The 25675-nt window shown below is 33.7% G+C and overlaps 1 protein-coding gene across 1 annotated transcript; it reads left to right on the plus strand.

Annotated features, from left to right (window-relative positions):
- The first annotated feature begins 4611 nt into the window (after window positions 1-4611).
- LOC149910914 (uncharacterized) lies at window positions 4612-9727 on the plus strand. The gene is made up of 3 exons (XM_090106964.1): window positions 4612-4848; window positions 4935-5678; window positions 9661-9727. The coding sequence occupies exons 2-3, from the start codon at window positions 5008-5010 to the stop codon at window positions 9725-9727; spliced, it is 738 nt and encodes a 245-aa protein (XP_089963090.1). The 5' UTR covers window positions 4612-4848; window positions 4935-5007.
- The last annotated feature ends 15948 nt before the right edge of the window (window positions 9728-25675 follow it).

The raw sequence follows: 25675 nt of genomic DNA on the forward strand, positions 1-25675 counted from the left end.
GTATGTCTCCTTATATTGGGTCCACACTCACATTTTGATAATACAACGGATTGACACGTTACATTGCAAGGACAGAGCTTATGATCCCTCTTACCTATTGTTACCTAAATCCACATGTCATTGACCCCTTCCCCCGTAATACGACATCATTAATGAACGACTCCAATCCGGACAGTAAGTTTCCTTAAAAATGGTGATATTTTGTCAGACCAAGAAAAAATTGAATTTTTCTTACAGTAGATACAATTTTAAAAGTCAAAGTCAAAAAGGAAAACGTCCGGATTTCTAAAGTAGCAGAATAAACAACGATGAAATTCATACTGCATTTGAGTAAAAAAATCGTATGGCAATCGGAATTTCGAACAAAAGTTCGGTGACATTGACATCTACCCGCACTTGACAAGCGTGGTGGACTTTGACCTTAACCCACTTAACCGTATTCCTGCAGCGGGTGCAAATGAAAATTGATTTTTATTCACTACAAATAGTTATTGGCTGGAATATTTACTGCAATTGGAACTGAGCCTGAATCTATATAATAAAAATGAATCGCCTAATCTGTTGCGTAGAACTCGAGGACGGCTCTACCAATTCGCGTTTTTAACGTTTTTATCACAAGGAAGGTTCTTATGGAAATAAAACACGAACAGGGGGCTAGGGCAGAACAACGCCTGCCAGAGCAGCTAGTATACAATACTTTATCATTGTACCAGATTCCATTTTAAATACCTTTATAGGAAAAAGCGACCTTTGAACCGATAGATCTATTCACTAAAGATCTTAGTCCTTGGGATTCCAACATATCTTCAATATAAGGACGCCGCTTCATGCATTCCTCACTGTCTGCCATCCAATATAATAATGTGTTCGTTCTGGAGTATTTTCTATCGCAAGCTGACCGAATACGTGAATTTGATCATTATATTTGGTGCAATATTTTCCAGCTATTTTATTTTATCTTAACTAGTTAGTTTTTAGTACTTTATTGATTCATTGTATAAGTTTAAGTTATTTACAAAAACAATACAACTACGAGGTCTTAAGTTTAATCGTCGTGGAGATACATAAGAAGAAGATAGTTTCAGTTAGTTAGGGTTATTCAAATTTGTGCGTAGGAGTGACTGTTAGGGCGGGGGCACACGATGAGTTGCGGCGGCGGTGCGGCGCTGGAGCGGTGTCGCTGCGTCGTCTTACATAGAAATATCTGTGGCATGTCACACGATGCGCTCCGGCGCCGCACCGGACTTTTAACCACCAAGACGAGGCGGGGAGGGGTGAATGCGGTGCGACGTCGGAGCGGCACCGCTCAGTTGTTTTGCATCACAAGGAAGGACACGCTGTGCAACCCTGCTACGACGCCGCTGCAACATAACAACGTTACGGCGCCGCATCGCTCGTGTGCCCACTGACACGGTGAAATCTTTGCGGTGCGGCGCCGCAACGCATCGTGTGCCCCCGCTCTAATTCTTTGAAACACTCCTTATTATGGGGCCAATGCTTTTTGAAATAATTCTCATATGGACATTCATTTTCAATTTATTTTCAATAATATGGAGATATTATTTTATATTTTTGTCGATTTTCTTTTTGGGAAATTCAATAGCTTATTTATCAGTAAATTTAAGTAGAAAAGTTAAATAGTTAGAAAACTTTTAAATGCACATATCGAAAGGTTTTAATATTATTCATATAAAAATAAATAAAGTACGTCCATAAAATACCGTCAAATGTGGCTACTTGACCTTTACTTGGCAACTTGACCACACCTTCCGTTTAACAACAAAATATCAAATTTTGTAGAATTGAAAGCAAATTGACCTAACGTATCGATGTTGGTAGGTTTTTAAAATATTAATTGGCAACATATTTTAATTTTAAAGCGGTAACGCTGTTGGTTCTCGCAATATAACGTATCGAAGTGTGACTGTGACTAAGGATCTTTTGCCGGTGTCAGTATTATTATGTTTGTAGAGCTTAAACTGCACATCTCAGGTGAGTACAGTTTTGATATGTTGTGTAATAAACCCTAGAGATTGATTTTACACTGGGAACTATCCAACTTTAGGCTCATCTGTCGAAATATTTGCTTGGGCATTGATGCCTCAGGTTAGGTCAAGTTGCCATTGACGGCTGCGTGGCAACTTGACCTACGCCTAGGGTTGACACAAAAAATAACGTGACTGCATTTTTTCCTTTTTTTATCTGTTTCGAGTTTTGCATAGTAAAATCAATAAATTTGCTGTAAATTTCGGACAATCCAGATACTTATACTCTCTTTGATGACAACGATTTAGCATATTTCTAATGAAAAATAAATGTTTCCTTACCTATTAATAAATACCTATAAGTATTAAGTAATATACATATACATATGTATTAAATTTAGTTTAATAAATAAATAGTTCATTAAAATTTGTGTCTTGTTTGTGACAACCCTATCCGACATGTAATGCTTTGTATGAAATCATTACAAATCCCGTGGCAACTTGACCAGGTAGCCAGAGCCTAACAGTTTATTGTAAAACTTCGGGCTGCAATATTTAAAAAGTCGAAGAATTAAAAAGTAATAGCAACTTAGCCTAAAACAAGAATGTTAAGCATCTACCTATGAAAACTGATGTGCAAGGTCAAGATACCACATCAGTGTCAACTTGACCTGTATTACGTTTATTTGTAAATAATGTAAGATTCAATATATTTTAAAGAAATACCTAGTAAAAGTGAATGATGAAATCATTCATGACATGAACAAATCATAAAATGTTAATAAAAGTTTAATATAAATAAGTTAGCTAAGAAAAAGTAAAAAAATGTGGTCAAGTAGCCACATTTGACCGGTACTTGAATAATAAACCAAGGTCACAAAATAGATGAACAATGGAATTATAAAAATTATTTCGGAGTTAATTAAAAAGTTTATCAATCAATTTCATGAAAAGTTTTTAGACGTTTCAAATTTCTCAAGAACATTTTGTAGGGAAAGTTTTATATAAAGTGCGAGTCTTTGCGGAAGAAGGAAGGAATTTTAACTTGACAAAGTTTTTAAAGCACGCACCGAAAATATGACACATTATTTATTGTTGCTCATTTAAGGATTGTACCCACTACTACAACTTATCGTTCTAGGGCCGTAACAGGAAGGTGTTGTTTTCAAAATATTCTGATGAACTTTTGGATTAATATTGTAGGTATATATTGTATATAGAAATATATGTATAAAAAATAGATGTTTTAGCTCCTTTTAAAAAATATTAATCATTTAATAGAACCTAATTAATAAAATACATAAGTGAATAAATATGATTTAAATACAGGATTTAATAACATTATAAAAGAGAGCCAGAGTTTCTTGCTGGCTCTTCTCTGCTTTCTAAATGTGATAAACGGTAAAACTATGTTAAGACAATACAAAAGTGCTTTGAAGAAGTATAATTGAATAAATAAACGTGGGTTTGAAACCTTACACTACAATAATTAACTTTTAAAATAGCAACGCGAAATACCTTTGCTCCTTGTAATTCCGACGTTAAGTGTACAAATTTACGATTAGCAATAACACTAAATAAATGTGAAAATTTCCTTTTAGAGCATGGGGTGAAACCATTACATACCTCTTGAAGTCTGCAATTAATTGTAGCAAGATATTTTAAAACAAGTTCTTAAAATTATTTACGTAATAAAGACTGCAAAACTCGTAAGATTTTTTGGAGATAGAAGAAAAAAAATTTTCTTTTGAACTAAAATCGGAATCTTGTGAACAAAAAAGGTTTTGCAAAAATTAGCTTGGAATCCTATCGTATCCTATCCAATCCTACTACTATCCTACTAGTCCTATCCTACTGGTCCTATCCTACTAGTCCTATCCTACTAGTCCTATCCTACTGGTCCTATCCTACTAGTCCTATCCAATAATGTTATAAATGCGAAAGTTTGTGAGGATGGATGTGTGTGTGTTTGTTTGTTACTCTTTACCGATTACAATGAAATTTAGTCAAAAAATTATCACATAGTATAGGTTTTATTCCGGAAATCCCACGGGAACGGCAAATATGCAGGTTTTTCTTTGAAAACGCGGGGAAGCGGCGGGCGGAAAGCTAGTCTATAATACTTACCTAAAATAGCGTATAATAGTCTTTATTACAAATTGAAATTGACTATTTTCCCTACATTTAAAGCAATGTCCAATCCAGTACTAAATTCAGTACTAAAAATATAATCCAGTGAATAAGCTATCTTTATTTATTAAAGCCAAGAATAGAATGCGTTTTACGCAAAGCTACCAGCTTCATAATGACAAGCTAAACAAGGATTATTTATAGATATCAATTAGTGGATGTCATTTCAATGGAACTAAACGGATAAATACAACTTAAGAGAACCGATGGGAGCTATTTATAGTGCTTATTAAGATTTTGCAGTAACCCACGCAGTTGCGATAACATTGTAAATGATAGACACTTCTTAATCACGTAGGTATATGCAAGGGATGACACTTTTGCAGTAAAGTTATTTCTAATATTTATACAGAAATGTGTGTCAATGTAATGTTATTAAACTGATCATTAACACATATTTATATTTAGTTATATTACTATCGTATATACATGTAAAATGAAATGAAGCTCTTTCCCTACTTCATTGCATTTTGAATAACATTGTCTTTTACATTTATTAATTTTAAAGTATTTAATCTGTGGTGACAGCTCTGCTCGTTATGGTTCATTCCTTAAAATTTATACTCTCTGGTTTTTTAAAGTGATTAAGCAACGTGGTTTATTTTATAAAGAAATATTTAAGAGCAAACATTATTTGAAGCAATAGCTTTTAATGTTGTTTCTCTTGTTACAGGTTAGTAATTAAGTATAACTTGTATTAAATGTTTAATTGTAAAATAATTGTGTTTTGTGAAAATAAAAATAAATCTCTTGTTACAGAGCAACAACTTTGGTTTTTTGTTTCTATAATTCACCATTACAAAACAACATTAACAAAGCTAATATTTAAACAATGGAGAAATTAAAATTCGAATTTACCGTAAAACAAAGCGAGGATCCAAAAACAAATGTAATATGCATAACCTCAATTATGGACGCTGATAACCACACTTTCCTCATTCCGGAACAATTTCAACCGGTGAGATTACACGACGTGGTAATAAAAACCCAACATTTTCAAAAATTAAAAGCCACGCTGCAAAGAAGGCACGAAAAAAGACACGTATGGATTGCACTAACACCCGAGTTACATGATGCTTATATGGACGAAGATGGAAACATGCAATTTAAAGGGTATTTTCTGGAAGAAAAAGCACAACAGCAGGTATTTACGAATGAACCTTCAACAGAAGTTCTTACAAGAATTTTGGAAAATTTCTCGGAATTGAAGAAAGATTCTAAACAGTTTAATTTGAAATCAATATCTGAAAAGTTTGTAATAGAAAAATTCACAAAAAGAACATCAAGTGTAACACAGTGGATGGACATCTTTGAAGCTGAGTGTACTCGTATAGGCATCGATGAAGATATTCAGAAGATTCAAGTGTTTAGGTTATTTTTGGACGACTCATGTCAAGATTGGTATAATTCTATGCTTATAAAATATACAATAAGTTCAAAATGGTATATTTGGAAAAAAAACTTTTGTGAAACTTATGCGACCAAGGGCTGGACACCAATAAGGTATGCTTTTTTGTTTAAATATAGGCAGGGCTCATTGTTAGAATATGCTCTAAAGAAGGAAAGACTTTTATTAGAGATAAACAAATTAATAGATAAACCTACTTTAATTGATTTAATTGTAATTGGGTTACCTAATTTTATTGCTGATAAAATTGATAGAAATCAATTGAAAGAGACTGAGGATTTGTTTAATAGTATTCGGGGCTTAGAACATTTAATAAATAAGAAAATTTTAGATAAAAAGGGAGTCGACCCGAAAAAAATTAAAGAAGATAATTTAAAAGACCGACCATGTCGGATCTGTGAGAAAGAAAAGAAAGCTACTCGTTATCATTCTGAATCGGTATGTTGGTACAAAAATAAAGACGGTGATCGCTCAAAAAAAGAACTTATTAGAAGTGTTAACAATTCTGAATTAGAATTAAGTCTAAATGAAATAGATCCAAAAAACTGTTAATTCCACCATTAATCAAAATTAAGTTAATAATAAATGATTCTGTGGAAACATTAGGGGTTTATGATTCAGGTTCAAATGTAAGTTTAATTAATTCAAGATTATTAGCAAAAAAAAATAACCCCAACAACCACAGCAGTTGTCAAGCAAATTTAAGGACGATTAATGGTGTAAAAAAGTCAACAGGAATAGTAACATTAAAAATTAAAATATTTGAAATGGAAAAAAATATACCTGTTTTTGTCATAGATGAACAAAATTTTGAATATGATTTTTTGATTGGATTGGATTGCATTAAATCTTTTCAACTGATTCAAAATGAAAATTTAGAGATTACACAAAAATCAATTGACAAGATAAGTCAAATAAACAAGAATGTTTCTGACTCAACAGGGGATAAGATTCAAAACAAACAATATTTCATGGATGTAAACAAGGATAGGGAAGTAACAAATAATTTTTTTATGAATGATAAATATAAAGTAAACTTTAATGAACACATAGAAGTCAAAAACTTTAATATCTCAGTGAATCACTTGAACATTCAGCAACGGTCAGAAATAGATGATTTAATTAGCAAATATAAAACACTATTTGCAAAAGATAAATATGATGTAGGTTCAGTGCAGGGCTATGAAGCACATATAGATTTACTAGTCGACACATATTGTAGCAAGAGGCCATATAGGTGCAATTTTGAGGATAAAAAAGAAATAGAAAAACAAGTTTCAAAATTGTTAGAGAAAAACCTAATTGAAGAATCTTATAGTCCTTTTGCGGCCCCTGTAACATTAGCCTACAAAAAAGAAGAAGGCCGAAAGTCTAGATTATGCATAGATTTCAGGGATCTCAATAAAATAGTGGTTCCTCAGTCTCAACCATTTCCGCTTATAGAGGATTTAATGGTTAAAACAAGAAATTGTAAATTTTTCTCTACATTAGATATAAATTCTGCATTCTGGTCTATTCCTTTAAAAGTGGAAGACAGGAAAAAAACAGCGTTTGTTACTCAGGAAAATCACTTTCAATGGACCTGTCTACCATTTGGTTTAAAAACTTCTCCTGCAATTTTCCAAAGAATACTAACTAGCATTATTAGAAAACATCAACTATCCAATTTTACAGTAAATTTTATTGATGACATTTTAGTTTTTTCACAGACATTCGCTGAACACATTAAACATTTATCATTATTATTAGAAGCTATTTCAAAGGAGGGCTTTAGATTAAAATTCTCTAAATGTACTTTTGCTCAGGATTCTGTGAAGTATCTAGGTCACATAATAAGAAATAACACAGTTTCTCCACTCAAGGACAATTTAATAGCTATAAAAGATTTTCCGATTCCAAAAACGAAGAAAAACATTCGACAGTTTTTAGGAAAAATAAATTTCTATGGTAAATATATACCAAATATATCTATCATGCTAGATCCAATCCATAATTTATTAAGGAAAGATCAAAAATTTTATTGGACAGAAAAATGTCAAGAAACTTTTGATACCATAAAAAAATTGCTTTGCATGAAACCTATTTTAGAAATATTTGATCCAAATTTACCCATACATATTTATACAGATGCAAGCATACAAGGTATAGGGGCTATTTTGAAACAACTCCAAGAAAATGGAGAAGAAAAGCCATGCGCCTATTTTTCGAGAAAATTAAATGAAAGTCAAAAACGGAAAAAAGCTATTTATCTTGAATGTTTAGCGATTAAAGAAGCCGTAAAATACTGGCAACATTGGCTCATAGGAAAAAAATTTAAAGTGTTTACAGATCATAAACCGTTAGAAAAAATGAATATAAAGGCAAGAACGGATGAAGAACTTGGAGATCTTACATATTACTTATCACAATTTAACTTTGAAATTATATACTCACCGGGAAAGAATAATTTAGAAGCAGACAGTTTAAGCAGAAACCCTGTATTAGAACCACATATAAATCAGGATGAAATTTTGAAAACAGTAAATTTTATTAATATAGAAGACATCAAGAATGATCAAGAGAACAATGAAAGTATAAGACTATATAAAAATAAACTTATATTAAAAGATAAAATATATTTAAAAAAAATAGGAAAAAAAGAGAAAATTATACTCACCGAAGAATTTAGTAAAAAATTAATAAAAAACATACACCATACATATTGTCATATAGGAAGAACACAAACAGAAAATAAAATTAAACCATATTATACAGCAAAAAATTTAATACATAATATTAAACAAATATGTGATAATTGTGAAATATGCATTAAAAATAAATCCAGAACTAAATTTAAATATGGACTAATGTCTCATCTGGGTCCCGCTTCGTATCCCTTTGAAATAGTCTCAATAGATACCATTGGTGGATTTGGGGGCTCTCGCTCTACTAAGACCTATTTACATCTTTTAATTGACCATTTCACTAGGTATGCTTACATATTGACATCAAAAACTCAAAGCGGAAATGATTTTATAAAACTTGTAAAAAAAATTACTCCTGAAAATAAAATTGGGATGATCCTATCAGATCAATACCCAGGAATAAATTCTAAAGAGTTCAAAAATTTCTTAAAACAAGAAAACATACCTATTGTCTTTACCGCAGTAAATGCACCGTTTTCAAATGGAATAAATGAACGCTTAAACCAAACGTTAGTGAACAGGATAAGGTGTAAAATAAATGAAAAGAACGATAAAGTAGCATGGACAACTATTGCCCATGAATGTACCCGGAAATATAATGAAACTGAACACACTGTGACCGGATTTTCACCAATATATTTAATGGAAGGAAGAGTTATTAATATGTTACCTGACGAATTGAGAGAACATAAAACACAAAATGATTTATTACAAGATAGGAAGATCGCTTTGGAGAGAACTATCAAATCACATAATTATAATAAGCAACAATTCGACAAAAATAGAAAAAATATTCAATTGAAAGCAGGAGACTTTGTCTATGTGGAAAATGGCAATCGGTTAAACAGGAAAAAACTTGACGAATTAAAGATTGGACCTTATGAAATTTTGGAAAAATTATCTAACTCTATTTATAAAGTAAATACGGGTTACAAAAAATTTGAATCTAACTTGTTTCACATTACCAAGCTTATACCACTGTCTAAATAGCATTATCATTCTATTAAATAACTACATAATATGTCATTCTATTATTTAGCTGTATAACATTTTAGGGGGGGAGATGTAAAATGAAATGAAGCTCTTTCCCTACTTCATTGCATTTTGAATAACATTGTCTTTTACATTTATTAATTTTAAAGTATTTAATCTGTGGTGACAGCTCTGCTCGTTATGGTTCATTCCTTAAAATTTATACTCTCTGGTTTTTTAAAGTGATTAAGCAACGTGGTTTATTTTATAAAGAAATATTTAAGAGCAAACATTATTTGAAGCAATAGCTTTTAATGTTGTTTCTCTTGTTACAGGTTAGTAATTAAGTATAACTTGTATTAAATGTTTAATTGTAAAATAATTGTGTTTTGTGAAAATAAAAATAAATCTCTTGTTACAGAGCAACAACTTTGGTTTTTTGTTTCTATAATTCACCATTACATACATCGTTTATAGAAATTATTTAAGCTAAAATGCGAATCATATTTTACTAATTGCTCCGCGCGGTTTCACCCCCGTGACTCCTCTCCCGTTGGTCGTAGCATGATGATATATTCATATATAGCCTATAGCCTTCCTGGATTAATGACCTATCTAACACCGAAAAAATTTTTCGAATCGGACCTGTAGTTCCCGAGATTAGCGCGTTCAAACAAACAAACAAATAAACTCTTCAGCTTTATAATATTAAGTATAGATTAATGACAAAACACAGCGTATAAACGCCACATTTGTTGATACAGATTTGTTTGCCAAACAAAATAATATACAAAACAACATTATGGTCATCATACGTATTTAATCAGAACTAAACTGTCCTATTGAATTTGATATATCAAAACAAAAACAACAGCTTAATACTAAGCTCTTATTTGCTTGTTTTGGTTTCGATTTACGCTCTATACAGTGAACTAATATTGAGCAATCATATTGTAAAGCTATGCAGCTTTAGTGTGAGAATATTTGCAAATGGCAAACGGATTTATACTTACATTTGTCAGAAAGGTCAAGATTAAAGGGGTATTGTATACAGTCTGTGAAGCCTTATCTTGCAGCTTGATCTTAATTGGTATAAAATTGAGTGCGAAGTAGGTAACTATTGTCTCTGTGACTCTGTTGAGAACTTTCTAGATTTCTATTCTACATTTGTTATTTTTTTAACCTTAAATTATTTTTACTCTTAACCCGTCATATCTATTAAGGTATTCTTATAAAAGAAATTAACATAAAAATAACTACGTTAAAAACAACCGACTTCAAAAACGGAAAAGTAATAAATAAAAAAGATTTGATTTTATTAATAACTACATATTATTTAGTTGTGCTATTTACTATATAGGTATGATGTCGGTGCACGGGCTTAATACTAAATGCTTAGTGCTTGGTTCAGAAACCTCAGAGTAATCGGTGTACATAGGTACATAAAAAAATATAGCGCCCGAATTGATAACCTCCTCCTTTTTTTGAAGTCGGTTAAAAAAAACTCACAAGATTTATAGTGTGTAGTAGTGTATGCTCATGTATTAGCGTGTGTCCCATGTCTTGTAAAGTTGTGAATTGTAATAGATATTAGAGCAGATGCATTCCATTTATGTTCACGAATGTGACTTTTGAGACTGAACTTGAAATACTTGTAACAGTGACAATTAATACAGCACATTTTTGTTTCTCTATTTTTTCCTTTAGTAAACACTAGATAAGAAAATGTATTATTGACTAGAATCAGTCAATAGTATATACAGTCAATATAGTCCACCGACTACCGAAAAATTCCAAACATCAAAATTATATTATAGCATCTCAAATATTCCATTTACTGTATTGCAGATGTCCTTAACCATTATAACCGTGTAGAACCAATGTTTACGCAAATCAAGTGTTTGATTTGATTTTCCCCAGCTCAATTGGCGACGCATAGACTGTATGTAATCGTATTTAGTTATATTAGTCTCCAACTAGTTCTATGATTAGTTCGCGAATTGACTAGTTGGGAATATGTATGACCACATCAGTCGTCGTCATCAGATTACAACTAGCTGCTCGCCCCGGCTTCGCCTGCTTTGTACCTAATCACTTCATAGTATAAAAGAAAGTAGCTTTTTCTGTCCCTAATGCTTAAATCTTTAAAACTACGCAACGGATTTTAATGCGGCTTTTTTAATAGATAATGTGGTTTTTGAGGAAGGTTTTATTATATACTCTGTTAAATTTTCCACAAAACGGGCAAAGCTAGTAAATTATATACTAAAACCATCCTCGAGAAACACTCTTACTTTACTCTTACGAAATTCAGACAGACAACGACAGTGACTTTTTATTCTATGTATTGATTAATAAATATATTTAATAATAGATAATGCTGAGTTTTTATCGGTTTTGCTTTTAGAATTTAAACCAACTTACGATTACATAAATAACGTTTTTAGTACGTGTCATGGTTGCGTGGGTGATCTTTATATCTTATATATAAAATTCTCGTGTCACAATGTTAGTCTGCATACTCCTCCGAAACGGGTGGACCGATTCTCATGAAATTTTCTGTGCATATCGGGTAAGTCTGAGAATCGGCCAACATCTATTTTTCATATGTACCACGGGCGAAGCCGGGGCTGACCGCTAGTTATTTTATAAGAATATAATATCAATATAATATCAAAAATGATAATGTCAAAATCATCGAGCATAAATAATTTAAAACTTACTGTTAAAGTATTTTAAACAACCAACAATTTATTAACATTCTCATTAAACGGCCTGATATTGTATACGAAAACTAATATACGTAAATTTTACCCCTGTGACCGAATAATTCGTAACCCTAACAATAACGTAGACCGCTACGTCGTAGCCTGTGGCATGTTCTCACGTAGCGAATTGCGAGCCGTAGCTGTTGAAATCATCACTTATGTTATAAATTTGTCTTTTCTACTAACATTTTTCATTCGTTTTAAAACGTCACTTTTATAGCAATGTAAAACTCACTAATTAAAAATTAATGAATATAGAGCCCACTCTAAATCCCTCCATATCCCAATATGAAATAAAAATTTTATTAGTTGCGCAGTGGACATAAAGTCTATGGTGTTAAATTAAATTTTCCCTCAGAAAGAAATTAAAGGCTATCTCAAAAAAAAAACATACAACATCAACGACATTGACATTGATTTCACATTCCAATACCCTTTCATATTTTTACACACACACACACACAGTAAAGACGTGGAACAAAAAAATATTTTCCATTCAACGGACTAATGTATTGAACTATTCATTAAATAAATCATACAATTACAATACCTATATAGTTATTAAATCAAAAGTTCATTTAAAAGTAAATTTGAAGTAAAGTTACTTGTAAAGCTTAAATTAATTTTCTTGTTGCAGCCAAAAAGAAAAACGGGTCAGGAAAATCCGGTAGCAAATACTCCCACATCGAGGAGGACGAGGAGCCCGTGCCGGAGCCCCAACCGATCCGGAAGATCTTCGCACCAGCACAGCCACCGAGTGAAAGACGTGCGTTGCAAGTCAATCAGCAACCACAGCAACAACAACCAACCCAAATAAGCACCCAAGCCCAAATTAACCCACCACCACAACCTAGATCACAACCCCCAATCCAACAACAACCGTCGAGGCAACAGCCCCAAACAAGCCAACAAGCCCAACAGAGGCAACCACCACAATACAGCCCACAAGCTCACTGCAGTCAACAGGCCCAACAGAGGCAACAACCACAATCCAGCCCACAAGCTCACTCCAGTCAGGCCCAACAGAGGCAACAACCACAATCCAGCCCACAAGCTCACTCCAGTCAACAGGCCCAACAGAGGCAACAACCACAATCCAGCCCACAAGCTCACCCCAGTCAACAGGCCCAACAGAGGCAACCACCACAATCCAGCCCACAAGCTCACTCCAGTCAGGCCCAACAGAGGCAACAACCTCAATCGAGCCCACAACCTCACTGCAGTCAACAAGCCCAAGCCAGACAACAGCCGCAGCCTAAGCAACAACCACAGCCAAAACAACAACCACAGCTCCAACAACAGCCCCAGCCCAAACAACTGCAACCTCAACAACCACAGCCTCAACCACAACCACAACCCAAACCTCAACCACAACAACAACCTAGGAGACAGGAACCGCAGCAGTACGAACCCTTCCGCAGGACATCGAAAGGGGTCTGGGATGTCATAACGACTCCACAGGGTCTAGTAATACCAACATTTCAAGGAGAGCCCCAGCCTCCACAGCCCCGAAAACCTAGAGAGCCACGAAAGCTACCACAAACTAATCAGAGGAAGCCTCGCAGGTTGCCCGTGCCGCGGCGTCCGCCACAACGGGGACCACAGGGGCAGCCACTGCGGCAGCCACCATTAGAAACGCCACAAGGCCCGCAAAGATATCCACACGGATTGCAACCGAAACCATTTGAGCCACCGAGGCGTTTAGTTCCACAAATACCACAGGGAGTACATCTCTCTGTTCCGAATACACCCTTTCGAGTTCCGCAAAGAGAACCGGTAAACGCCTACAGTGGACCGCAGCGACAATCATTGGGTGATATACGAAGGAATTCAGTACAAATGGAGCCGCAAAGGTCGAGGAGTGCGTCTCATCATCACGTGGTTCCTCAAAGGGAGCTACTGAGGCCCCAACCATCGGGCCAAGCTCAAGCACAGGCATCAGCCCAAGCTCAATCACAGGCATCAGCCCAAGCGCAAGCGCCGGGGATAGTTCAAGCGGAAGTACAAACATCAGCCCCACCAGCGCAACCATCGACGTCAGCTGAGCCGCAACCATCAACTTCTGGACAAGCGCAGGTTCAAGCAGCAGGCCCAGCACAGGCAAAGACAGCGGGCCCAGCACAGGTAAAAGCCGCGGGGCCTGCACAGGCAAAAGCAGCGGGCCCAGCACAGGCACAAGCAGCGGGCCCAGCACAGGCAAAAGCAGCGGGCCTAGCACAGGCAAAAGCAGCGGGCCCAGCACAGGCACAAGCAGCGGGCCCAGCACAGGCAAAAGCAGCGGGCCTAGCACAGGCAAAAGCAGCGGGCCCAGCACAGGCAAAAGCAGCGGGCCCAGCACAGGCACAAGCAGCGGGCCCAGCACAGGCAAAAGCAGCGGGCCTAGCACAGGCAAAAGCAGCGGGCCCAGCACAGGCACAAGCGCAGGGCCCAGCACAGGCAAAATTAGCGGTACCAGCACAGGCAAAATTAGCGGTCCCAGCACAGGAAAAATCAGCGGGCCCAGCACAGGCACAAGCAGCGGGCCCAGCACAAGCTCAATCATTGGCTCAAGCGCAAGCATCACAAGCGCAGAATCAGGAACGTCCTGAAAGTCCGCCCCAGCCGCAAATCCAATTGATCGTGCCGCAACAGATTATTATGTTTCCATCGTTACCACCAAGGGGGTCTAGTATGCTACCAATATTAAATCCGGAGCCCGAGCCTGAACCCTCGCCCCCCGAACCAGTGAAGGAACCTTCGGGACCATTCGCAGTTTTAGCTCGTACCATACCAAATGCAGCAGCAATGTTTACAAGGATGAGGAACACAGCTTTGAGTTTAACTATTGGATGCAATACCACCCACACGAACGACGAGCCCCTGGAGTACAACCCGATCATGCAGTACTTCGAAGTTGAAGATGAAGTTTGCAACGCTGGTCCTGGGCTCATTTGGCGCGGCCACGACGCTATCCGCAAAGCAGACGGAAGGGTAAGTTCTATGTGTGTGTGTGAGTGCGTATAATATGTATGTAGTATTTATAAACTTTGATGACAGTTAATATCTGTGGTTAATATTGTAAAGCCATTTTAATAGGCAACATTTGACAGTTCAACAAAATTCAACAACGTAACCTAGTAACCACGACATATAATAACATGATATTTCGTTTTGTTAGAACTGCACATTAATTGTTAAACTTTTTTCAATTACGATTACATATTTATAATAATAATGACCGATACAAGTAATTTATATAAATTATTTACATGTGTTTCAAGTTCGATTGACAAATGTTTCAAATCCGTATCGATTAATTCACTTTAATCGATGTTTTTAAGCAGGACCACCTTGTGAATATGAATAAAATAACATATTAATGTATCAAAAGTAAAAAGCTTAATTGAAATGAAAATTTTTAAAGCCATATCCAGTGTTTGCGATTGGTTAAAATATATCTAAAAAATACATCTTTAAAATGAAAAAAAAAAATATTTTATATAGATAAAGAATAGGAATTGTATCTACTAGTAGAGTTGTAGCGACAATTTTATTATAATCAAAACAAATCAATCAATTTTATGTCTAGTGATGGTTGAGCTACGCAGGTAAGTTTCATCACATGCCGTCGGGATAAAAGCAACAGTTGGAACCGGACTGCGCGACAAAACACAAGGAGTTATTATTTATTTCTAATCTAAAGAATTTTTAAAAGCAATTCCTTTTTATCAGAAAGTTGTTTTTGGTATCTTTTTCTCTAATTTTGAACATAGTTGCATTGTAAATTTTCTTATTATAAGAAATTCTTACCAAACATAATATAAAACCAAAAAATTTTAACCTGGTTTCGAGCTTAGTATGAACTCTTATTCATTAAAAGTAAACTTTTTAAAATTATTAATTATTAAATAAATTTTATAACAAAATTAGAGTCCAGTATATTTGAGTAGATGGTTAATTTATCTAAATAGCAGAAGAAGTTTAGAACTAAGTTTAGATTGCGGTCATGCTCTATTCTTCATAGTCAAAAATATTGTGTTATTTTAAATGGTATTCTCATTCGTTCATTTATATGATAATATTTTATTTTGCCTTACGGAAATAGGCCGATCGTATCGTATTGGTACTCGCATTTTTCCTATACAACTTTTTATTATATTCGATTTCATTCACTCACGCTATAACGATGAATAAATAAGGCATTTCAAAATTTTACGGCTAAGATTATCAATTTATAAATTATAGGAGTATAAAAAGAGCAAATTTTATGAGAACAATCTAGAATATCACACGTAGTATAAAAAGTTTTATAGTATAAGCAAATCGATGACATCCTGACTTCTTGAAATAAGTTATTTATTTTATCTATACCTTAGCAAAACGTAATAAAAAAATTAAAAAAGGTTAATCAACAAAATATACCTCAGACTCATAACTTTTGCTGTAATGCACATACGCTATTATTTAGTTTAGATAAATTATCGCCTTATATAGCTTTCGCTGTAATGAGCTGTACACAGCTTTTATTTATTTTTTATTATATTATCACCATTTGAATGCTCCTTGAAGTACTTAGATAATAAATAATTATAAGAGCTGATAGCATTGCGGGTACTAACTAAAAATACTGTGGAATAGCAGATTTCATAATAAACTTCGCTGTCGAGGTTATACCAGAATCTGTATACAATTCTGTCACTCTAAATACGAACTAATTGAATTATTACCTGGATTTGCGCTTAGCTGTGAAATTAGGCAATGATAGGTTGTATTGAATTTTAATTACCTAGTGTCTGTGACGATTATCGTTTTAGATATAGTTCTAGTGTACTTCTCCGCGTGGGTAGTTAGAAAATATAGATAGGATTTAAATGCAGTGAACTGATTAGAATGTCAACCAATTTAAAACTTTTAAATGGCATTTAAGCATTTATTCATCTTTGTATTACTATAACTTAACATTTTAAAAATGAATAAACAAATTAATCTGAGTGTTAATTTCATCCATGTGTAACTTGGAGTTATAATTTGTCTAATTTGTTTTTACTATTGAAATAAAAATCGTTTAAGTATAACAAAAACTATCTACTTGATAAATTCCCATCGATTTCTGACATTAACCATAACAAAAAAAAAACAAATAACTTTAACCATCCTACCGCTTTATATCTTAACTAGCTGTGCCCTGCAGTTTTACCCGTACTGATCCGCTCCTATTGGTCTTAGCGTGATGATATATAGACTGTAACCTTCCTCTATAAATGGGCTATCTTACACTGAAATATTTTTTTAAATTGGACCAGTTGTTCCTAAGATTAGTACGTTCAAACAAACATACTCTTCAAATTTGTAATATTAGTATAGATATTCTCTATATTTGTATTTTACGGTTATCGTTTTAATTTCGAACTCAAACTATCCGCCGCCATTTTTCTCTCGTTTCAAATGAATAAAAGCATAAAAATGCACGCGGTAACACTCGGCCATATATCCTTCATGAACTGAATAACAATTGCAGTCTTGAATTACGAAGAAAGTAGAAGCTATCATTGAAACTTTCGCGTAAGGAATTTTTGAAAATTTAAAATTTTTATGTGTGATACTCAGAACGTATGAGATGACTATTTAGTATGTCAAATAAAAGGATAAAAATCTATTATTTAGGTACAATTTAAAAAGCTTTCGTAAAACAACATGAAATACAATTTTTTATAAAAACGAGTTTATAAACTGTTATAAACATAAAATGGTGAATATTGTTGAATAGATACTTACATGTAAAATTCAGGCAGCTTCAGACTAACACCTGTTGATCAACTTCATATTATGTGTAACAATGTTTATACTTTTGTGCATATAATACCTATTATGCGTCAGTTTATAGATTTACATTATTCTACAGTCAAATATTCAAATACTTTTTCAATGATATATTGTGTACGTAATTTGTCAAGGGGTTTTCTACAAACGAAATAATAAAAATAACTAAATTGTTAAGAATTAATACACAATACATTCATATATTTAAATACCGGTATGATTGTCCATTATTTTTTTTAATTTCATTACGTATTTAACTTCTAAAATGCACAATGTACAACAGCTATTGGTTTGTCATGCATAAATAATTGTATCGAGATTATACGATTCCATCAAAGCTTAACTGTAAATTACGATACATTAATTAATTTAGAAATTATACTTATTGAATTGGTCGTAAAATACAGAATTATCAACCATTATTTTTTTTAAATATACTTTTACGTAATATCGCTTCGTTAATAAACGCTTACAATAAAAAAAAATCCTCAAAAGCTATGCATAAACATCATTAAGATATTCTTCACAATACAACTTAAATATATCAGAAACGAGCGACCCATTCCGTATCTTTGATCATACATTTTGACTTAAATTCCTTTGACGATATTTATCTAACCGTAAAATGCTCAAATCACTGCTCCAAGAAAATAAAAATCCACTAGAGTAAGGACTTACTCACACGTAACTCGATAAAATAAATAAACATTGTGTTGAATTAAACATAAGGTAACAAAACAAGAAGGTGATATAAAAATAAAAACTTTATCGTATTCATAAACCAAAAATAATGATTTACTAGGTACATTTTTACGAGAACATTTTAGGTGTTTGTTTAGATTAATTAAAGACAAGTCACACGATTAGTTCATTATAAACAGCTAGTCTGGGTCACGTATTGTATAAGCCCGTAGCTATGTGCTACGAACTTACGTAGCAGTTCGTAGCATCGTAGAAGTCAGTTTGTCGTGCACATCTCATTTAATAGGATACAAGTGCGCAGGAAATTGTAATTTCAGAGAACATTATGGAGTGTTTAATTATTGTTGTTTATAATGAAATTTTAATTGAAATAATGTTTAATATGAATCTTTGCACGCGATCAAATATTGAATATTGAATTTTATTAACATAATTTAGTTAGAACAATATAAAGGCAAATTTTTATTATAATATTACTTAACTAGACTGATAATAATTTGTAAACAAAATTCCAACTGAAGCGATTTTTCTAGCTTGAACTGAACTAATATCCAAAGTAAAATTTCCACTGTTTCTATATCAATTTATTGTTTATTAAAATAATACGCAATATTGTTATAACATGATATTTAAATTGTGTGCCATCTTTACCTGTTACACATCAAAAGAAAAATTACTAAACATATATTTTAAAAGCTAGCTTTCATTATTTGTTTGTTTTTGATGGAGAAATCAAATCCTACGGAACCGATTTTAGGAATTCGTAGTATTTATACTTATAAGTACCTAAATATTTAAAAAAATCATACGTGAGTAAAGGATGATAGAGGCTATATTATTAACAATATAATACACTATAGAAACACTTTCTATACAAGTTAGTAAGCAGCCTTTATCAAACCTACACATCTACCGTTGAAAGTGCAGTTCAAATGAACAGCCACTAGAAAGAAATACTTTGACATGCCAATTAATTTTCAAGATCACCCTGCTGAGAAATCGTTCACTGTTTATAGCGTCCAATTACTGATTCCGAGAAGCTTGTAATATTGCTTCTTTATCATGTCATTAGAATACCGATTGTACTACAGGAGATAGCTGCGTAAAATTGTTAGTTATCGGATTTATGATTTGAATTATTGATTAATTATTTATTTGATTTATTGTGTTCTCCAAGATACGTTAAGGCCTTTTAAGTTCCCGTTCAAGATGAAGATTGAATAGTAAAACAAAAATAAGCGGTATAGTAGTAAACATCTTATAAATGTAATGTTGTACAATACTTTAAAGGTCGTTCCTTCAATTCCATGTAAATATAAGAAATAACTTTTAAAACGTTATAATTTACAGAACAATATCATGCAAGTAACCCATACAAATCACCCGTCCACTTTCATCCCCTACAGCCTTACAAAGTCAGAAGAAACTGAAGTTGGTGCATAAAATTATGCCATACCTCGTGTCAACATTTTCCTTAAATGTTTTTACCGACACTTGAGTTCTTTCATTCACTCAAAAGTTTTGAAAACAATTAACAAGGAAAACAAACAAAATTCTTTCGTTTAACACGTTTTTAGCACTCTAAAAAAATGAGGTGTTAAAATATTCGTCTAATAATTGTTTTATCACTAAAACTTGTATTTTCCCCTATTAAAAAAATATATGTTTATCCGTAAACATTACATCGTAAATTAATCTACAACACATCGAATTTAACAAACATAATAACATGTTCAATACGGAGCACTTTTAATTAGCCTACCGGATAACATTTAAATTGTAAATATAAATTGAACGAGCGCATTGAGCAAAAAACTAATTAGCGTACATCCGTAGCGTAGCGCAACTGCTTAACTGCTCTCGGCATGTTCATTACAATAGTTCAATAAACAAATCAAATATCCTGCACCCGATCACTTATCGATTTACGCCGCGGGCTCTCGGCTTAGCGGATGTAGCGAGCATACCGCCACTGTCAAGTTCACAGAGCAAGGTCGTGTCTACATCCCTTTTGCACTGCTTTAATTTACACAGAACCGCTAACGACCGGCTTGAGACGTTCACTATAACTGCTTGAGTTTATAATGTTAAGTGGCTATGTTTGTTGCATTTGGTACGGGATTTGAAATTTGTTTGATGCACATTAGTTACTCTGTATTACACAGGGTTGAGACTTCAAATTTGATTAGTAGTTTCATAATTAAGTGTGACAAAAAATATGTTTGAACAGAAAAGCTTGGGAAGGATAGAAGCTAGTTTTATTTAAAAAATGTCGGATATATATTATGTTCTGTATTTTAATTTTCGGCGTGAACCTGATATACGTATCGTTTATCTAAAAAGTATGTATGTAGGTATAACTTATTAATTTGATTAAAGAAAATGCATTTTTTAGATTTATGCATAATATTCTTATGCTATACTTATTAAGACTTAGGGATGGGAATAGAATATCTAGATAGACCTGAAGCTTAAGAGATTTAGCCTCTTTGTGTCATCAATAGAAGGGAAGGATTTTTGTGCTCTCCCGTCGTTATAATATCTCTATTTGAGTATAGTAATGAGTATAGACTATATAGACTAAAGAGAGGCTTTGATCAACATTATGTGCCTTAGAAAAGCTTAAGATTCTTCGTCCTTCATCATCAAATCCACGTAATTGCCAGTTGCGCTTTAAAGCCATATTACTGTAGATTAAAAAGCGTTCATAAATAATATTTTTCACCATAAATTCGTTTATTAAATCACTCGTTATTTCGTGGTGTCGTTTTGTGATGTTTTCACAAAGGTATTTTCGCGCCTTTGCCAAAGGACGTTCAAAGTGAAAGGCTTCGTTTGTTATGTCAGTTAGCAACGTTGAAACGTCAGTCGTTTCTGAACTTGAACTTTTTCAACCTGACTTTGACCTGAAAAATTAAAAACATAAACATTGGAGAAAATCCATGCAGTCATATGGAAATATAAGTAATAGATTTTTACTGATATGCACATTATAAATAGTGTTTTTTAACATTAATAAGTATTGAAAAATATTGTAATAAAAAATTTAATGGATCATTCCACGTAGCTTATGAGAACATATGCAATAATATAGAAGAAGGGAAGACAAGAAACTTAAAAGTTTCGAACCGTCTTATATTTCCTTATAGCTTGCATCAATTAAAAGTTCTGTATTATTAAACAATTTTGCACAACACCGTGTTCTTCAAATAGCTACTAAGTTCCCCGACGCATACAATATAGAGATCTTCATATAGTGAACGGATACCTTCGGGAAGAGCGTAGCATCTTAGGCTATATCTTAGCCTATCAAGCGAGTTTGTGGTCAAACGCTGCCCTATTGTCAATGCAAAGTCTTACAAAAAGATAATTAGGGAACAATTTTAACTCGAAAAAAAAAAGACGTGTTGCATAGCATGCCTTCATGCCACACCTCCGAGCTCGTCGGAGTGGGGAGCGTGAGGTTTTATCGTTAAGGAATTTCTCGATTCGGTCCCCGCGCTCAAGGGCCAAGGCCCGCGATATAAGCTATGCAATAGCTTAAAACTTTCCAATCATGTCATACCCAGTATAAAAACTATAAGAACTATTGTTTGGTATAGTAAATTCATATCCCGTATACCGTATACTGTAATCTTCTATTGAGCATCAAACGTTTCCGTTGTTTACAGAACTTGGAGATAAAATTAGTGGCTTGGTCCGGGAATCAAAACAATGGCTCGGTTTCAATGGCCAGACTTAATCTTATTGTCCTATTGATACCATTACAGGATGTATGCTTGCGGAAAGCGAATTGTTTCACCAATAATAGGTCATTTGTGGTAGGAAGAATTTTATTTCTGAGTGATGGAAGTGCTGGAAAATTATTTATTTAACAATTTAATATACCACACCAAGTAAAAATACTTACAATTATACAAAACGGATTAACATTAGAACATAAGGCGTAATGCTATCGGAGAATTAAAATGTAATGATGTATAAGTACGCATAACTATTGGTTATAATTATTATTATTATACATTTACTCATTTGATATATAAAAATAATTTGGTAAGATGATAGGAGGTTTTGTGATAGGCTGATTTAAATTTTCATAATCTACGTCTCTTTGTATAATATGAATAATGCGTCTTTGATAAGCGGTGGAGTACTTTTCTAGAATGTAATTGGCTAATATAATATATTTTTACACAACAAAAAAAAGGCCCTAATAAATGCGGCGATTGTTCCGGCGATCCATTTTGAAAATGAGGCACCAATCTGCCTTAGATTGCCCAAGGAAGTCTCATTTAAAATTAGTGAAAGAGGCAGAACTGTAATAAAATAATCGATCTCGAATTACCATTACAAGAAGGGACATTTATATTTTATCTCTTTCTTTTATTTTGAATAATATGAGATAGCAGATCCAAGTAAAATTTACTTGGACACTGAAAAATATGCCTTTAATCTACTCAAGACGTAACCTACGCTTCATATTAAGCTACAAATGAGATATATTTCTCAGAATCGAGTTAATATAAAGTAAATAAATAACGTATCATTTAAATGTTAACTCGAATATTTTTTCCAAACTTTTTGAGATGATAATAATTTATCATTAAATTTACTTCGACGTCGTTCTTAACAATATTGAATTTTGATCAATTATTTTGATATATAAATATTATTATGTATGAACTGATAATAATATTACAAATTGTTATTTATCATGTACATAATTCGATATTTTCATAAGTTATTACGGTATAACTTAACTTAGAGACGGACTCGGAACGTCTCCATTTTTCAATCAAAAGTGAGGTCTAGAACCAAAAAAGATTTTATAATAATCCTAATTGTAGTTACTTGATAAAGTGACTAAAGTGACTAGTGAGGATAGTTGAGTCAGTCATAGATAATTGGGCCAATATAATGTGAAGTGATATTTTAACAGTGATAAGTTACTATTCAATAATTATCTTGAGGGACAGTTTTGCATAAAAAAATAAATTAAATCTCCAGTAACATTGCGTTATTTCTTCCTTTAGATATCAAGGTGGTCACCACAGACCATAACACTCTTAATACTGATATTGCAGGCGGCATTTTTTAGAATATACTATTATGTACCTAAGCTCTAGTCGTGGTTGCTATGCCATTTTTTATTATATTTTGAGCATTGTTGAGTGTATGTTTCATCGCAATGCGGGACTAGAACGCAGACGCTACATTACAATGAGAAGGTCGAATATTGGTCGATCCTAGTACTTAAAGTCAAACATCTCTATTTCACCCAACATTATCATGCTATTTATAACAATTACCCTCTGACTTAGGTACATAACCACAATAACTCAAACATTGAAAATAACCCAAGAACTGTTAAGTTAAACATCTCCCGAAACTAATTACAAGTTAGGGGTTACGATTTGGTTATCTTTGATCAAAATTTATGCCTGTCTGCACATTAATAATAGTTGCATACATAGTTACTGTAACTAAGTCTTTGAACGTTGATTGTGTCTGCAGATGCAATCCAATTGGATATATAATTGTTTTAACATCACGTCACTGCCATATGAGATACATATTATAATCTATACTATAATATTATAAAGCTGAAGAGTTTGTTTGGTTGTTTTTTTTTGTTTGTTTGAACGCGATAATCTCGGGAACTACTGGTCCGATTTGAAAAATTCTTTCGGTGTTAGATAGCCAATTTCAATCAAGGAAGAATGTAGGCTATCTATACTTATAATAAATCTGTAGAGAGGCCAATTCTGTACATGAAATATATTTAAAAAAAAACTATGAAGGGGTGATAAGGGATCGCTACTGATGCCAAAAATGCAATCAGTAAAATTTTTGTCTGTCTGTCTGTCTGTCTGTCTGTATATTCGTTATAGAAACAAAAACTACACGACGGATTTTAACCAAATTTGGCACAATTATTCTTCATACTCCTGGGCAGGTTATAGTAAAAGAATCATGTAAATCGGTGTAGAAACACCAAAGTTATACATGAAATACGCTATAAGTCATCGCGCGTGAATACAGAATCATGCAGCCATAAGGATTATTTTTGTGTATCAGTTGCCGCGTTCGACGCGCTTCGCGGCGGGAGCTATAAAAAGGCGGCGGGTCTGCACCCGTTTCGCGTTGTCATGGCATCACGTGTGAACGGCTGAACCGATTTTGATAATTCTTTTCTATTATATTCCTTGATACGAGGATGGTTTTTATGTAGAGAAAACGTAAATATGTACCACGGGCGAAGCCGGGGCGGACCGCTTGTATAATATAATCACGCTAAGACCAACAGGAGCGGAGCAATGCGGGTGAAACCGCGGGGAACAGCTAGTAATTAATATAGATAAAAAAATTAGTTTATATAAAATATTATGTCTTTTAAATATGTTACATACAGACAAGTGAAGCTAATAAAAGCGTGTTAAAAATTACATTTTGTTCTATAAATACATACAAATGTTTAAAGCATTAAAAAAACAAGTTTGTATTTTTAAGCTATTGCATAGCTTCTATCGCGGGCCTTGAGCGCGGGGACCGAATCTAGAAATTCCGTAACGAAAAAACCTCACGCTCCCCACTCCGACGGGCGCGGAGGTGTGGCTTGAACGCATAGCATGCAATAGCTTTACCGCGGCAGTCCCCGAGTGCCACACGTCTTTTTAATGAAATATAAATATTTACGGAATAAAATAAAAGTGGTCAAGTTTCCATACTCTTGATTTAGAACAAGATCCGTGTTACGTACATGTCCGCCCATTTCTGAGTAAGACGATAAAAATAACTTAAAATAGTTCGTTCTTATAAATATTGGGTTCGCGATTCCGAGGGCTTACGTAGGCGTTTACTGAAATGTCTTGCTTTACTGTTTCTTAAATTACATGTACATATGTTATAGTCAAACCCAAAAGCCGGGCACTCTTAGGTTGGACTGGCCAAACCTCAGGTTTGCGTAATGACTATGTCAAAGCTCAAATAAATGTAATATTTGCCTTACTAAACAATAATTTTAGTTATTCCTTGTCTAGCTGAGGCGTCTTATGCGCGTGCGACGTCTATGCTGCGTTCGCCTACGCCTGAGACTGATGCTGACTTCAGTCAAAGGGTGAAATTCAAATGTATTTTGAGGATTGCCCGATGGCTTTTGCCAAACCT

The sequence above is a fragment of the Colias eurytheme genome, chromosome 1 (genome assembly GCF_061535395.1).
Source record: "Colias eurytheme isolate Ceu_HAF_F1 chromosome 1, ilColEury1 Martin Lab GWU primary, whole genome shotgun sequence".
NCBI classification, from domain to species: domain Eukaryota; kingdom Metazoa; phylum Arthropoda; class Insecta; order Lepidoptera; family Pieridae; genus Colias; species Colias eurytheme.